The sequence below is a fragment of the Pelophylax lessonae genome, assembly GCF_965119305.1.
Source record: "Pelophylax lessonae genome assembly, chromosome: 1".
NCBI classification, from domain to species: domain Eukaryota; kingdom Metazoa; phylum Chordata; class Amphibia; order Anura; family Ranidae; genus Pelophylax; species Pelophylax lessonae.
In genome coordinates, this window is record NC_138768.1 from 558,554,030 (window position 1) to 558,569,588 (window position 15,559).

At 41.5% G+C, this 15,559-nt stretch overlaps 1 protein-coding gene across 1 annotated transcript in view; it reads left to right on the top strand.

Annotated features, from left to right (window-relative positions):
• Positions 1-15,559, top strand: part of CIST1 (colon, intestine and stomach enriched 1) — a 139,373-nt gene that overhangs the window by 69,805 nt on the left and 54,009 nt on the right. The window contains exon 2 of the mRNA XM_082243506.1: positions 3,286-3,354. Coding sequence (XP_082099632.1) covers positions 3,286-3,354 — 69 coding nt within the window. The remainder of the gene's footprint in view (positions 1-3,285; positions 3,355-15,559) is intronic.

Genomic DNA, 15,559 nt, shown 5'->3' on the forward strand with positions numbered 1-15,559 from the left:
ATGTGCCTATCGCCATTAAGCCACAGGTTAAAGCTCAACTAGATAAATATGAAGCTGAAGGACATCTAACTTCAGTATCAGAGCCTACAGATTGGATCAGTAACATGGTTGTTATCAGAAAGCCTGAGAAGATCATAATATGCATTGATCCCAAGTTTCTGAATATGGCCCTGAAACGGTCACACTACTTAATGCCAACGCTCGATGATATTTTGCACAAGCTTCCTAGAGCACGTGTCTTCACACTTGTTGATGCTAGAGATGCTTTTTTGCAGTGCAAACTGGATGAAAGGAGTAGCTACATGACCACGTTCTGGACTCCTTGGGTAGAAAGAGATGGCTCAAACTACCATTTGGAGTCTCTGTAGCACCTGAGGTATACCAGCGAAAGCAGCATGAACTATTAGGTGGTCTTCATGGAATTGAGCCAATAGCTGATGACATTCTTATAGTTGGCTGCGGTAATACTGATAAGGAGGCTGAGCATGACCATGATGAAAAGTTAATGGCGCTACTGGATCGTTGTCGGCAGCTGATGCTGAGGCTTAGTGTAAAGAAATTGCAGTTCAAGGTGGGAGAAGTTAGTTTCCATGGACATATCCTGTCTTCACAAGGCTTAAAAGCTGACCCGGATAAGATTAAAGCCATTGTGGACATGCCCCTGCCTGCTGATGCCAAAGCAGTACAGAGATTTATTGGCTTTGTTACATACCTAGCAAAATTCCTCCCACACTTATCTGAGGTGTGTGAGCCATTACGACGACTTCTGGACAAAGATGCAGTTTGGCACTGGCTTCCCAAGCATGACCGGGCAGTAGAGGACCTAAAACGCTTGGTCACCTCTGCCCCAGTGTTAAAATACTATGATGTCGCAAAGCCTGTTACAATACAAAGTGACTCCAGTAAAAATGGTCTAGGTTGTTGCCTTTTGCAAAAAGGTCAACCAGTTGCATATGCATCCAGAGCTCTTTCATCAGCTGAGCAAAATTATGCTCAAATTGAGAAGGAATGTTTAAGCATTGTATTTGCTTGCCAGCGTTTCCATCATTATCTTTATGGAAGGGATTCAATTACAGCTGAAACTGATCACAAACCTCTGATAACCATATTCAAAAAGCCCCTTTTGTGTGCTCCCAAGCGTTTGCAGAGCATGATGCTTACATTGCAGCATTACAACCTCAATGTTGTCTACAAGCCAGGATGTGATATGTATATCAGCGATACCCTGAGCAGAGCTACGTCAGATGATGTGGCACCTGGAGGTGAGGTGAGCATGAGCATCGTACAATTTGTCTGCTGCAACGGGAACAAAATTTCTTTGCTGATATCAATCAAGCGGACTATCTTAATGTCACAGATCAGCGATTACATCAACTCATACAGCACACTGACAGGGATGCAACTTTACAAGCTTTGAAGTCTATTGTTTTGAGTGGGTGGCCGGATGTAAAAGAGGCAGTACCTGGAATTGTAAGGGAATATTGGTCCTTTAGAGATGAGATCAGCATACAAAATGGTATCTTGTACAAAGGTCCAAGAGTCATCGTGCCGAAGTCACTGAGAGCAGAAATGTTATTGCGCATACACTCCAGCCATATTGGTGGTGAAGCATGCTACCGACAAGCTCATGATACCCTTTACTGGCCCAACATGCATGGTGAGATCAAAGACTTTGTCAGTAATTGTCCCACCTGCAATGAATATGCCCACTTACAACAAAAAGAAACCATGATGTCACATGAGATACCTACACGTCCGTGGCAGATTATCAGTATGGACTTATTCAACTACGCAGGCAAGGAATACCTGCTATTAGTTGATCATTATTCAGACTTCTGGGAAATAGACCTTCTTCCCGACTTATCCACGGAATCTACAATTAAGAGGTGCAAGGCACAGTTTGCACGTCATGGCCAACCAGATACAGTGATCTCCGACAATGGCCCTCAATTTGCAAGCCTACAATTCAGAAAATTTGCTACTGAATGGGAGTTTGAGCATGTTACCTCCTCACCCCGTCATCCACAGGCTAATGGCAAAGCAGAATCAGCTGTAAAGATTGTTAAAAATTTATGCAAGAAAGCACAAAGTGATGGTAAAGACCCATGGAAAGCCATTTTACATTGGAGAAACACTCCAACTGAAGGCATGGATAGTAGTCCGGCACAAAGACTGATGTCAAGGAGATTGAAGACCTCCTTACCAGTAGCAAATAGGCTACTTGAACCCTCTATCATACAAGGTGTTCCAGAAAAATTAAGGATTAAGAGACAAGTGTCTAAGGCACGATATGACACGTCGGCCAGAGATTTGCCAGAATTGAATATGGGGGAACGAATCCGTATGAAGCCATTGCCTGGCGATCGTACAGGCCGTTGGAGAATAGGTACTTGTCTGCAAAAGGTGGCACCACGCTCCTATCTTGTGGACGTTGGCGGTACTCGTTATCGCCGCAATCGAGTGGATTTGAGAGTGGCAGAGCAGCCTGAATCTCAGTATCCCGTTGGTAGTTCAGACTCACCCAGTATCACAAGGACATACTCACCCATTGACAGTGAGGAGTGTACAGAGGCACAGCCTCATACCAACGGCAATGACAGTTCCGGGCAAGCAAGTATGCCCGACAACCGTCAAGCGCAGAGCATACCAGTACCTGATGAGAGAAGCCCAGTAAATTCAGAGAGGGCTAAAGAAATCCTTGCACAAGGGCCAGTCTTCACCCGTAGTGGTAGATGTTCAAAACCACCTATGAGACTTAACCTATAGAATGTGTTATTACTGTGTCTCTATTGAATTTCACATGTTCATTTATTAATACTAAAAGGGGGAAATGTTATGGATGATATGTTTCTTTAAATGCAACTCTATGGTGCATCTCTGTTATACTACTTCCTGTGTTGTGTTTCCTCTTTCCTGTTGGTTTACTTCAGTAAAGCATGGCTTCTGTACAGTAATGGCTTGTGCTGTCTCCTTCCATATATCACATCAAACAGTGGATAGAAGATTAATTTAATGGGCTCACATAAAAAACTGACATAACCCAGACAACATTTCTCCTTTTGGTGAGGGTTTTTGGCTTGTTATTTTTATTTTGAATTTTTTTATGAAATGTTTGCCACCTTTACCATTGCCCCAACCATCCTTTAGCCAAATTCAGGTCAAATATAAAATAAAGAGGTGAGCTGAACACCACTGCTTTATTGGTATTTAGCGATGCATTATTTTTTATTTTCCTGTGTTAGATCCATTTTAGTTATTGCTAATGTTCTATTTGTTTTTTTGCAGGTCAAGACTCTTCTAGAACAACCACTCCACAAGCTTCCAAGACGCAGACTACGAGCTCAACAAAAACAAGTAATGGACACTTACAATAAATGAAACCTCTAGAAATACAGATATTCCAAACAGATATATTTGATGGACTTTTCTAATAAAACATGTTTTTTTGCTTTTAAACATGTATTCAATATACTTATAGACATAGAGGGCTTGATTTACTAAGGCACATAGGCTGTTTTGCAAAGGACGTTGCACTGTGTAAAGAAGATTGCCCCCAGAACTTAGTAAATAGGGCATCATTTCTCTTTACAAAAAATACCCACATGAACATGAATGGATGATGGTAATCAGCAGAGCTTCACCTCATTCATTAAACTCTGGGGATAATTCCTTTCCAAAGTGCAACTTTCCTTGTAAAGTGAACAGTCTATTTGCCTTTAGTAAATCAAACCCATGAAGTGCATAATAATACCAGGTGCATTATATACTGATATAACAGTTAGGCCTTGTTTACACGTTAATACATCTGAGAGGGCAATGTTTTCCTACACTTGTATGTACAGATGTTTCATGCATCCCTGTGCAGGCAAGTCCCTTTCATTTGGGGTACACGTATATGCAAGTTCTAAATTGAATCTTCTATATCATTGAATTTGTCCTCATCACACAGTGGGGGAGATTTACTATTTACTTTTTATTTACTATTTATTTACTATAAATTGGTGCACACAGAATCCGGTGGAACCATAATGCACTGCCTAACCTTTGAATCATGACCAGCAGACTAAAGCCTCGTACACATGATCAGATTATCGAAAGATCTGTCGTCCGTTTTTTGTTGCATGCTAGTCTGATGTGGAAAGTGAAGAGGTTACTTTCATACGAAAATTCTCGTACGACAGAATTCTACTTCAGAAGTGATGTCATGTGTTGGATTGCTTTGTATGTATTCTTTTGTTTCTGAGCATGCCTAGTCTTGCTCTTACGATTTTTTTTGGACAAAAACTGTACTAGTTAAATGAAAATCGGATGTTGTGTTGACGGACGATAAAAATTTTGTAGCCTGCACATCCAGTTTTTGTCGTCCGAAAATCCGTAATCGGCTGTCGAAAGCACCATACTAACAATCAGAAAATCGGCAGATTGTTCGTTGGGCGAAATTTTCCTTCCATTTTTCATATCGTGTGTACGGGCCTTTAGAATGGTCAATAAGTTGGGTTTTTAATCAGCCAGACCATTGGCGCGCCAAGCCTATTGCATTAGGGTGTGCTCCCTAGAGCAAAAAAACACATCTATGTGTATCAGCAGAGTAGTGGACGGTGTCATTAGAGCAGAGATTTGTGTCAATAGTTTTTTTTTTTTTTTTTTTTTTACAATTTTATTTTTTTAAATATTTTCACAATATTATTATTTTTTTTTTTTTTTATTTTTTTTTTTAGGAGCCCCGTTGGCGGGGCTTTGGTGAAATATTAGGGGTCTAAACAGACCTCAGATTTCTCACTTTAGAGACAGAGAAAAGCACTAAGGACAGAGCTTCCTCAGTCCCTTTCCCTGCAGCCTCAGCCGCACTGGACAGAGAACTAATATGAAGTGCTCTGTGCTGAGTGGCTTCCTGTTCATTTACAAACAGAAGCATAGAAAAGAAAACACAGTGTACTATGCTTCAGTCAGGAAGAAACACAGGAGCGACCAGTAAAAATCCCTCATTGTGTTCATTCAGAAAAGGAAGGGGCCAGTAAATTAAATATTTACTGGCCCCTTCCCCCATTCTCTATCCTGACACATCCCCCACAGCAGAAGCCGACGTGAGAAGAGAGGAGGGAAGCTGGCAGCAATGCAGGGGGGAGACAGGGGTGCCAGGAACCAGGGGAAATCAGCACTACACAGGGTGATTAGGGTGTGCACAGGCACCCCCGGCACACCCATGACACACTCTGTGCGCATGCCTATGAGCCAGACCCCCCTTATTATAAAAGGTGAGCAAACGGCAACCGTAGTGAATGTGTAATAAAGCTGCTTATAAAAGGATAGGAATAACACACAAACTGCATAGGGAGAGATTAGGGTCGGTTGGGAAATTCTACTTTAAGTTTAATTGTTAGCTCCTTTCCTTGGACAATAAACCCTTTTTTTATTCATATTAGAAATTTTTAAGGGATTTTTTGTCTTTAATTTTTTACTTTGTGATTGATATAAGGTCAGTGGTTACAGAAAACGTTGTAGGGGGGCAAAGCTCTACTTGAAAAAAAAAATAGGCTTTTGTTTAAGGGGATGTTATGTGGGGGTTTTCATTTACTTTGCAGATATATTGGTTTTTATTTTATGTTGCTATAGCCTTAATTTTAGTTTTTTTTGGGGACAGGTTATTGGTTTTTACTTTACGTTGACAGAGAAATATTTAAAGAATATGTTACCAACACATTTAATATTCTTAATATGTGCCTGCTTTAGCATGTACTGTGTTAAAAGGTATTGCTTCTTTTGTATTAAATACCTGGCGTTCCCTTCTTTCCTATTTCAAATTGACTACACTAGGCATGCAAGTACATTCTTCCAAGCATGGTCAGTTTTCTGGCTGTGCTGGCAGAACAGCCTACCTGTCCTCCAATGATTAAACTTTTGCTGACCCCCCTCCCTTCCAGATCATTGTACTGCTGTTTCTCCATCCCTGCTGCATCATTTGAACCCAAAAAAAAAGTTCAAGAACTGTGTGCACCTAAACCACCCCACATTATATCACTCACATTCACAGCAGCCCTCTTCCCCACTGTAAAAAAAAGAAAAAAGGCATACACCGGTTAGGCCTATTATCCTTGATACAAATTGTCCTGCTGCTGACCAAGTTGACACTGCTGTATCCTCTACGGTATCTTAACCACTTGCCGACCAGCCACTGTAAAAATACTGCAGTTGGGTGGCACGTGCAGGCACAATCACGATCCTGAGCCGCACTGCCTGCTTCCAAAGACACAGACAGTGCAGCACGGCCCTGTCCCCCACTCCCTAATCACAGGGACTGACTAACAGCCAATAGCTCTCGCTGCCTCAGCAAAGTCTGTGAGGCCAGGAGGTGAGAGAAGAGACCCGCTACAGATGGCCACAGTGCTGGTTTAGGTGAGGAAGACTCATATTGTTATCTAAACATTTTTTACCTTAAAGCAGGGAATGCATTAAGGTAAAAAAAAAAGTTAGAGTTTAAAACCACTTTAATTCTTCTTGTTGGACCCCTGGGCCTGCACTCTTTGCCTCCAGTACATTTGGCCCTAGTTTAGCTGAATAAAATAACCCTGCTGCTGCCCAATTTTACACCCCTGCAGTTTCTTAAATTGGTTGTAAAGGCACAATTTTTTTACCTTCATGCATTCTATGCACAAAGGTAAAAAACTTCTGTGTCCAGCAGCCCCCTCCAGTCCCCTAATACTTATCTGAGCCCCCTCTCGATCCAGTGATGTCCACAAGAGTCTTGCCTCTCCGGGGACTCACACTCCCGATTGGCTTTTGGCAGCAATGGGAGTCATTGGCTCCCACTACTGCCAATCACAGCTAGTGAGTCAATCAGGAGACAGAGGGGGCAGGGTCAAGTCACGGCTCCTTGTGTGAATGGACACACAAAGCCGCGTGTTCTGAGCGCACCAGCTTGTGTGCCCCTACAGCAAGCTGCTTGCTGTGGGGGCACTCGGCAGGAGGGAGGGGCCAGGAGCGCTAGCAAGGGACCCAAGAAGAGGAGGATCCGGGCTGCTCTGTCCAAAACCAACTGTACAGAGCAGGTAAGTATAACATGTTTATTATTTTTAAAGAAAAAAAAAAGAGACTTCAGTATCACTTTAATTCTTGCAGGAAAACATCTGCCTACACTCTGTGTCTTTAGTACATTTTGGGCAATTCCCTCTTGCTGGCCAGTTTTACACTATTGTTTCACCAGCGGTCTGCTATTTCTTTGTCATTGGTAGATGCCCTCATGGCAGTGCCATCCTATGCCTTTATTTACAAAAGTTTACCTATTAGCTAATAATCGCATGAAAAATCTTATCAACTTTGGTACAATCAGCCTGCCCATACATGGTTCGAATCGCAGCCAGTCCCTGCTGAACCGATTTGAATTGTCTATGGCCGACTTTAACTGCATTGGCAGTATTTTGGTAAAGGTGAACTATGCCCTATAAGTAATGTGCTGGAGTTTTTAATTATTCTAAATTCAGCGGCTGCCTTCCTACTAGGCCCCACCTCCTGTACATGTTTTGGATGGTACAGAAAATAAGACCTCTACCTTACGCAAGTGGAGGAAATGTATGAAATGTTGTTCCTGCTCTTGGGGAGAAGGAACAGGGGTTCCTACATAGGTTAAGGTGTCCACTTGGTTCTGTCTGTTGATGTTTTGCTGCTTCCTCTCGTCCTCACATCAACGATCAGCTGGTATTCCCTCCCTTCTCCATCCTCCAACCACTATTTGCTCCTGCTGACCCTCTTCTCCTCTGCTGTCTGTGATTTCCTCCTGATACCTCTCTCCACTTCTGATCTATGATCTAGTCCAGTGATGGGGAACCTTGGCACCCCAGATGTTTTGGAACTTCATTTCCCATGATGCTCATGCACTCTTCAGTGTAGTTGAGCATCATGGGAAATGAAGTTCCAAAACATCTGGGATGCCAAAGTTCGCCATCACTGATTCTAGTCCCACCTGATGCTATCTTATGTCCACTCTTATTTTGTTAATTCACGATGCCAATGGTGTTGGAAAGAAGTATAAACCTATATTTTATTTTTCTTCTTGTCAGGTAAAGCATCAACAGCGATGTCCTCCTCTACCACAGCAAACACCACAACGCATGCTTCCAGTACTTTAACAAGTGGAGGTAATTTATATTGATCATGGGACTCCTATTGAAGTCTCAATTCTTTATTCTTTGGGAGTCTGTGTCCTGTTTGAACAAAATCCTAAACCAGACATTAAGTAATTTTACATGTTTGCATAACGTTTCGGACATGTTAAATCAAACCAAAATAGTGTAATTATTCAAACAATCTCTACCTTTTATCATTAACTGCTTCCTTTTTGGCCATAGTACCAAAAAATGTTGGTTGTTGGAATTTTTTATGTCACAAGATATTCGCACATCAGTATTTCAAACGTAATTAAAAAAAAAATACACTTTAATTCATTTTAGTGCGCACAAACACAAAATAATACTCTATAGTTTGATAAGATATAAAGCATGATGTTACGCTGAGTAAATAGATACCTAACATGCCACTCTTTAACCATTTCAATACCAGCCACTTTTACCCCCTTCCTACCCAGGCCAATTTTCAGCTTTCAGCACTGTTGCAATTTGAGTGCCAATTGTGCGGTCATGCCACACTGTACCCAAACTAAATTTTTTATCATTTTGTTCACACCACTAGAGCTTTCTTTTGGTGGTATTTTTTTAGCACTGGGTTTTTTATTTTTTGCTAAATAAACAAAAAAAGAACGACAATTTTGAAAAAAAAAAAAAAAGAACAGATTTTTCTTAGTTTATAAATAAAATTTAGCAAATAAATAATTGTTCTTCAGGAATTTAGTCCAAAATGTATTCTGCTACATTTCTATGGTGAAAATAACTCAAATTAGTGTATAATATTTAGTCTGTCGATGTCGATAGTCCACAAACGATGGTTTGTCAATAAATCCTGATGTACTGATGGCTTATCTAATTTCTTAAGGCCCAAAAGTGTCAGGACAGTACAAATATCTCCCAAATTACTCCTTTTTTTTGAAAGGTCTACAGTCCAAGGTATTTAGTAAGAGGCATAGCAAGTGTTTTGAAGTTGTAATTTTTTTGTCATCTTTTTTATTTAATTAATAAAATAAAAAAAAAAGATTTTTGCATTTTTTTTTTACATACTGTCACCAGTGCAATACAGCGTCATCATATAACTGGTGTGGCGGTGATCAAGAACACTGACTGGTGAAAGCGCGGGAAGAAAAATATAATTTTTCAATTTATTTTATTTTTTATTACATTTTTTTTTCTTTTTTTACAATTTTTTTGACACAATGTGACCTGAGCAATATAATGTTACCATAGTAACATTGTATAACTCTGGGGAAGTGATCAGGAGTTTTCTTTTTACACATTATGATTGTTTATAGCAGTGAATTTAATTGCTATAAGCAAGAATTTTACTGAATTTAATTAATTTGCTTTGTTGTGATTAGCTGTGATTGGCCACAGCTAAGCACATGGTACAGATGGGTTGTGATTGGCCCTGTCTGTACCATGTGATCACTGAGATATGGTCTGTAGGCTCTGAGGAAGAGGCTAAGCCTCAAAACAGGTAAGCCTTTTCAAGCTCTAGAGGACGGTACATCTTCAGGTTCTGATGCTGATGGCAATTTATTATTTTGATATATGCATGTACCAAGAACTCGCTTGTGAGTATTTTTATATCTTTTTATTCAATAAAACCTTTGTGGAGGCTAATGCACTAGGCCGTTGCGCCCTTGTGTTTGTTTTCGATCACTGTGACCAATAATAGCTAACAACACAATTGTAATAATGAATGGCATGAATCAATGCCATTCATTGTTAACAATTGTCATGTGATTTGCTGTGATTGGTCACAATTATCACATGGTACCAGCAGTAGGCTGGTACACTGATCAGTTATCGGCTGAACGAGGCTTGTTCTGGAAGGATGTCATATGGCGTCCACCCAGAACAACAAAAGTCCGGCTCGGCCATCAAATTGCTATAGGGCAGGCGGGACCTGGTTAAAATTGCACACACCCGTTGAATGGCGACAAACTACAGTACCTAAAAATCTGCATAGTAGATACTGTAAAAGCCTTTAAGGGTTACAAGTTTAGAGTTACACCGAATTAGAATTATTGGTCTCGTTCTGATGTTCACCTGCGTGGTTCTAGCCTCATTTACATGTGCGTGCGGAACCGATGCTCACATTTGCACATGAGCATGGGGAGACAGGGGCCTTGAATTTTTTTTACATTTTTTTTTCACTGTTCCCAGTGACAGAGAGACCCCAGTTCTCTTCTCTGCCTTCAAAAGCATCTAATTAAGCTGAGATTGGTTAATTTTCCAAAATATTGTGACAAAAGTTTACAACTTTAAAAAACTCACCATGCTTCTTTTTAAATACCTTGGACTATCTACTTTCCAAAATGGGGTAATTTACAGGGTATTTGTACTGTTGTGCCTTTTAAGGCCTCAAGAAATTAGATCAGTACATCAGGATTGATCAATTTTCAAATATTTGTACCATAGATTATACTGTAGACTCTATAACTTTCACATAGACTAAATAATATACACTGATCTGGGCTATTTTTTAGGAAAGAAATGTAGCAGAATACATTTTGGCCTCAATTTACATAGAAAGATTATTTAATTGCAAGATTTTATAATAGAAACTTAGGGAAAAAAATTGTTTTTCAAATGTTTTGGTATTTGTTTGCTTATATAGCAAAAAAAACAAAATACAATGGTAAATAAATACCACCAAAAGAAAGCTTAATCTGTCTCAAAAAAAATTATAAAAATGTCAGTTGTGTGCAGTGTTGCATGCCTGAGTAATTGTCATTTAAAATGTGAGAGTAGTGAAAGATGAAAATTGGTCTGGGCAGGAAGGGGGTAAATTGTTTAGAATTGAGGTGGTTAAAGAAAAGTGGGATTTTGTTTCAGAGAGTTGGTATTTGTAGTTTCATTTATTGGGGGAGGGTAATAGGTCTTATTTAATGTTAAAAGAGAATTATTTAAAGAATATGTCACATATGTTACCCCAACATTTCATATTCCTGACATGTGTCTGCTTTACCACGTACTTGTGGTATTTTCTGTTTGTATTACATCCTTTGTGTGAAATACCTGGTGTTCCTGCCAAATCCAGTGTTTTCCTATTTTATCCAATGCTTTCCTATTTTAAACTGACTACGCAAGGCATAAGAGCGCATTCTTCCCAGCGTGGTCAGTTTTCTGGCTTTGCTGGGAGAACAGCCTGCCTGTCCTCCACTGATCAAACTTTGCTGACATCCGCCCCCAAATCAGTGTACTGCTGTTTCCCACTCATATCCCCCCGAGAAAGCCATTTGACCCTGTGGCGTAACGCGTACGGGAGGGGCCAATCTGTCGTCATGCTGAGGCATGCATTGTGATCATACCGTGGTAATACTGTCTGATTGTCTTATACCCACACTGTGAGGACTGAATGCTTTTTACAGTTTGCACTCTAAGCACCAAGAAAAAAAAAGTGTAAGAGAAGGAGGATTCTAATCTCAAGGAATGAAACAGCATAAAACAGATACCCAGAGAGGGACAAAAACTCCTTAGGCAGCGCCACTGACCCTTATACTTTTTACACAAGTCCAACCTGTTGCTATCTTATTTAGCTAATTAATGACAATTGCGTTGAAAGGAGTATAAACATCTATGTATATATATATATATATTTTTTTTTTTGAACCAGATAAAACATCAGCATCAACATTCTCTTCTACCACATCAACAAACACCACAACGCATGCTTCCAGTACTTTAACAAGTGGAGGTAATTTACACGGGACTCATTTTGAAGTCTCAGTTCTTCATTCTTTGTCAGCCTGTGTCCTGTTTGAACAAATCTTAATACATACCTTTACGTATTGTATGATAACTTTCCTGACATGTTATAACAAACCAAAATAATATATTTGTTCAAAAAAGTTCTACTTTTTTTTTTGCAAATTCTTTATTTTGAGTATCCAGAACTCAGTTCTACCTTTTTTTTTTGCAAATTCTTTATTTTGAGTATCCAGAACTCATTGAAAAACAAAGAACAATGACAGTATACATATACAACGTGCAATGCGATAGAGCAGGGGTATTGAGTTAAAATTCATGAAGGTCCAGTCAGTAAAATTTTCTTCCAGCCGAGGTCCGCATTATATGTTTGGCTCTCAATGGCACCTCTGTACAATGGGCAAATGTGGCACGTCTTTACATGTGCCACATCCCATGGTGCCACAGTACCATGCAGCTTGGTACGGTGCAAAAAAAAAAAGGTCAGGGACTTATTTTTCTGCGTTTCTGCTTATAAAGCAGCCCACTGAAATAAATGGGCCACCTACATGCATCAAGCAAAATTGTGAACTTAGTCTCAGATCCTTCACATCACTATCCTTTTTATTACACCAGTGTTCTCAGTCCCCCTGCACATCACCCCCCTTCACATTACAGTCCTCAGCCCTGCACATTCTTTTCTGCGGCCCCCGTTTATATCACCCCCTTCTTTAAATTGCAGTTCCCAGCCCCTTTCATATCACCCCCCCTTCACATTTCTGTCCTCGCCACCCTTATAGTACCCCTCCTTCACATTGCAGTCCCCAGCCCCCTTTACAATTCCTGTCCTCACCCCCTTTATAGCACCCCCTTCACATTCCTGTCCTCACCCCCTTAATAGCACCCCCCTTCCCATTCCTGTCCTCATCCCCTTTATAGCACCCCCTTCACATTACTGTTCTCACCCCCTTTAAAGCACCCCCCTTAACATAACTGTCCTTACCCCCTTTTAGCACCCCCCTTCAAATAACTTTCCTCACTACCTTTATAGCACCCCCCTTCACATTCCTGTCCTCATCCCCTTTATAGCACCCCCCCTTCACATTACTGTTCTCACCCCCTTTAAAGCACCCCCCTTAACATAACTGTCCTTACCCCCTTTTAGCACCCCCCTTCACATAACTGTCCTCACTACCTTTATAGCAACCCCCTTCACATTCTTGTCCTCATCCCCTTTATAGCATCCCCCTTCACATTACCGTCCTCACCCCCTTTATAGCACCCCCTTCACATAACTGCCCTCGCCCCCTTATAGTACCCCTCCTTCACATTGCAGTCCCCAGCCCCCTTTACATTCCTGTCCTCACCCCCTTTATAGCACCCCTTCACATTCCTGTCCTTACCCCATTTATATCACCCCCTTCACATAACTGTCCTCACCCCCTTTATAGCACCCCTCTTCACATAACTGTCCTCACCCCCTTTATAACACCCCACCTTCACATAACTGTCCTCACCCCCTTTATAGCACCCCCTTCACATAACTGTCCTCCCCCTCTTTATAGCACCCCCCCTTCACATTCCTGTCCTCACCCTCTTTATAGCACCCCCTTTCACATTACTGTCCTCACCACTTTTATAGCACCCCTCTTAACATAACTGTCCTCACCCCCTTTATAGCACCCCCTTCACATAACTGTCCTCATCCCCTTTATAGCACACCCCTCACATAACTGTCCTCACCCCCTTTATAGCAACCCCCTTCACATAACTGTCCTCACCCTCTTTATAGCACCCCCCTTCACATTCCTGTCCCCAGCCCCCCCCCTTAACATTCCTGTCATTAGCTTTAAAGAACCCCCCCCCCTGAAATTCCTGTGCTTACCCCCTTTTTTTAGAACCCCTCCTTCACACCGCAGCTCCCTTTACATTTCTGTCCTCACCCTCTTTGTAGAATCCCATCCCCCTTCATATCACTCCTTTTACATTTCTGCCCTGCCTCTATCACCCCTCTTTCCTCCTTTACATCAGCAGTGCCCTCTGGGCCAGCCCCCGCCCTCCATGCATCACTGTGCTGCTCCTCCGATGTCTGCTGCTGTAAAAAAAACAGATCTAACGGGCAGCGGAGGGAAAAAAGCAGATTAGAAATGGTGCGACCATGGCAGGGCCAGACGGAGCATTGACTTGGTCCCGACTTGGCCCGGGGTCCGCCATTTAGTGATGCCTGCGTAAGAGTGTTATAACAACATTGGCATAATAGTAAAACATCAAATACAGAAACCACAGTGTACACCAATATCCAAATAGTAGGATCCGGCTGCAATATGGCTACCGGAAATCCTTCAATGCAGTCACATGACCAGACTAATTCTAAACATGAACATACATGAGTGAGGTGCGGGGGAAGAAATGCAGAAGGGGAGCGGGACAGGGTGGGGAGAGAAAAAAAAGAGGAAGCATGGAGGGGGTAGAGAGAATTTAAAAGGGGGGGGTGCATGGGCATTATGGGGAGGGGGATTGGTGGGGGGAAGGGGGAAGAAGGTTCACTGGAAGAAGAGAGCTGAGACTAGGTCATTTACTGGGTGCTCACTCCAAAAGATCTTTGCCCTTCTCTGAGAATGTGAACATGTTCCAATGCATCCAAGTTTTTGTTTTGGGCTGATAGTACCAGGTCTTCCATCCTATGCAGTTCTTCAACGTTCAAAAGCCAGAGTGAAATAGAGGGAGGGCGCGGGTCTTTCCATCTCAATGCAATGCTACAGTATCGTAAGGGGGGGCGTGGCCGGCAGCCGAGGCACGTTGAAGCTTCCTGGCTGAGCTCTGATACAACAGAATCCCCTGAGCGACATCCAGCGCAACTACAAACCTGATACCTCAGACGAATTCCAGAAGCGGTAGGGACCCGAATACTATGACCCGGGAAACGGAAATCCAGGGAGGCTCCTAGAAAACTGGGTGAAATTTCATGCATAAATCCAAAATGGAAATAGATGCAATAGGAGACAGAGTGGATTGTGTTGAGAATAAAATGTGTGATTTTACTGCAGCACATAATGAGCTAATTAATTCTCACTTTGAATAAGAGGAAGAGGTCAAACAACTTAAAATGAACGTAACGGACATAGAAGATAGATCCAGACGTAATAACGTGAAATTTAGGGGCATCCCTGAAAATGTGAAACCGCCTGAACTAAAGTGATTTCTGAAAGAAATTATCTCAGAGCTGTTACCCACGATTGCACAGCATGAGTTGGAAATCGTTAGAGCGCATAGACTCCCTAAACCTGCTCACATCCCTGAAAAACTTTAGAGAGATGTAATTGCCAGAATACATTACTACAAAGTAAAAGATCAACGAATGCAGTATGCCCACTGACACTCGCCTCTGCAAGACCCCTATGCGGGAATCCTTCTATACTCTGACCTATCACAATCTACAATTCTAGCTCGCAAAAATCTGAATTCCATCACCAAAATCCTCAGGAACCACAGTATAATTTATAAGTGGAGATTTCCAGCAAAGATACTAGTTGATTACAATGGCACCTCATACTCCATTTCTTCCTTAGAACAAGGTTTGAAAATTCTACTGCTCATGGAAACTTCTGCCCAATAATGATGAAACTCTCCCGGATAAAAGCATATTTTGAAAAATTCCTCAGCAATGGCACACGAGCCATGGGTAAATTCCTATACCCTAATCAGGAAAATCCAGTCTGAATATATTACTATGCCAAGGGAACATA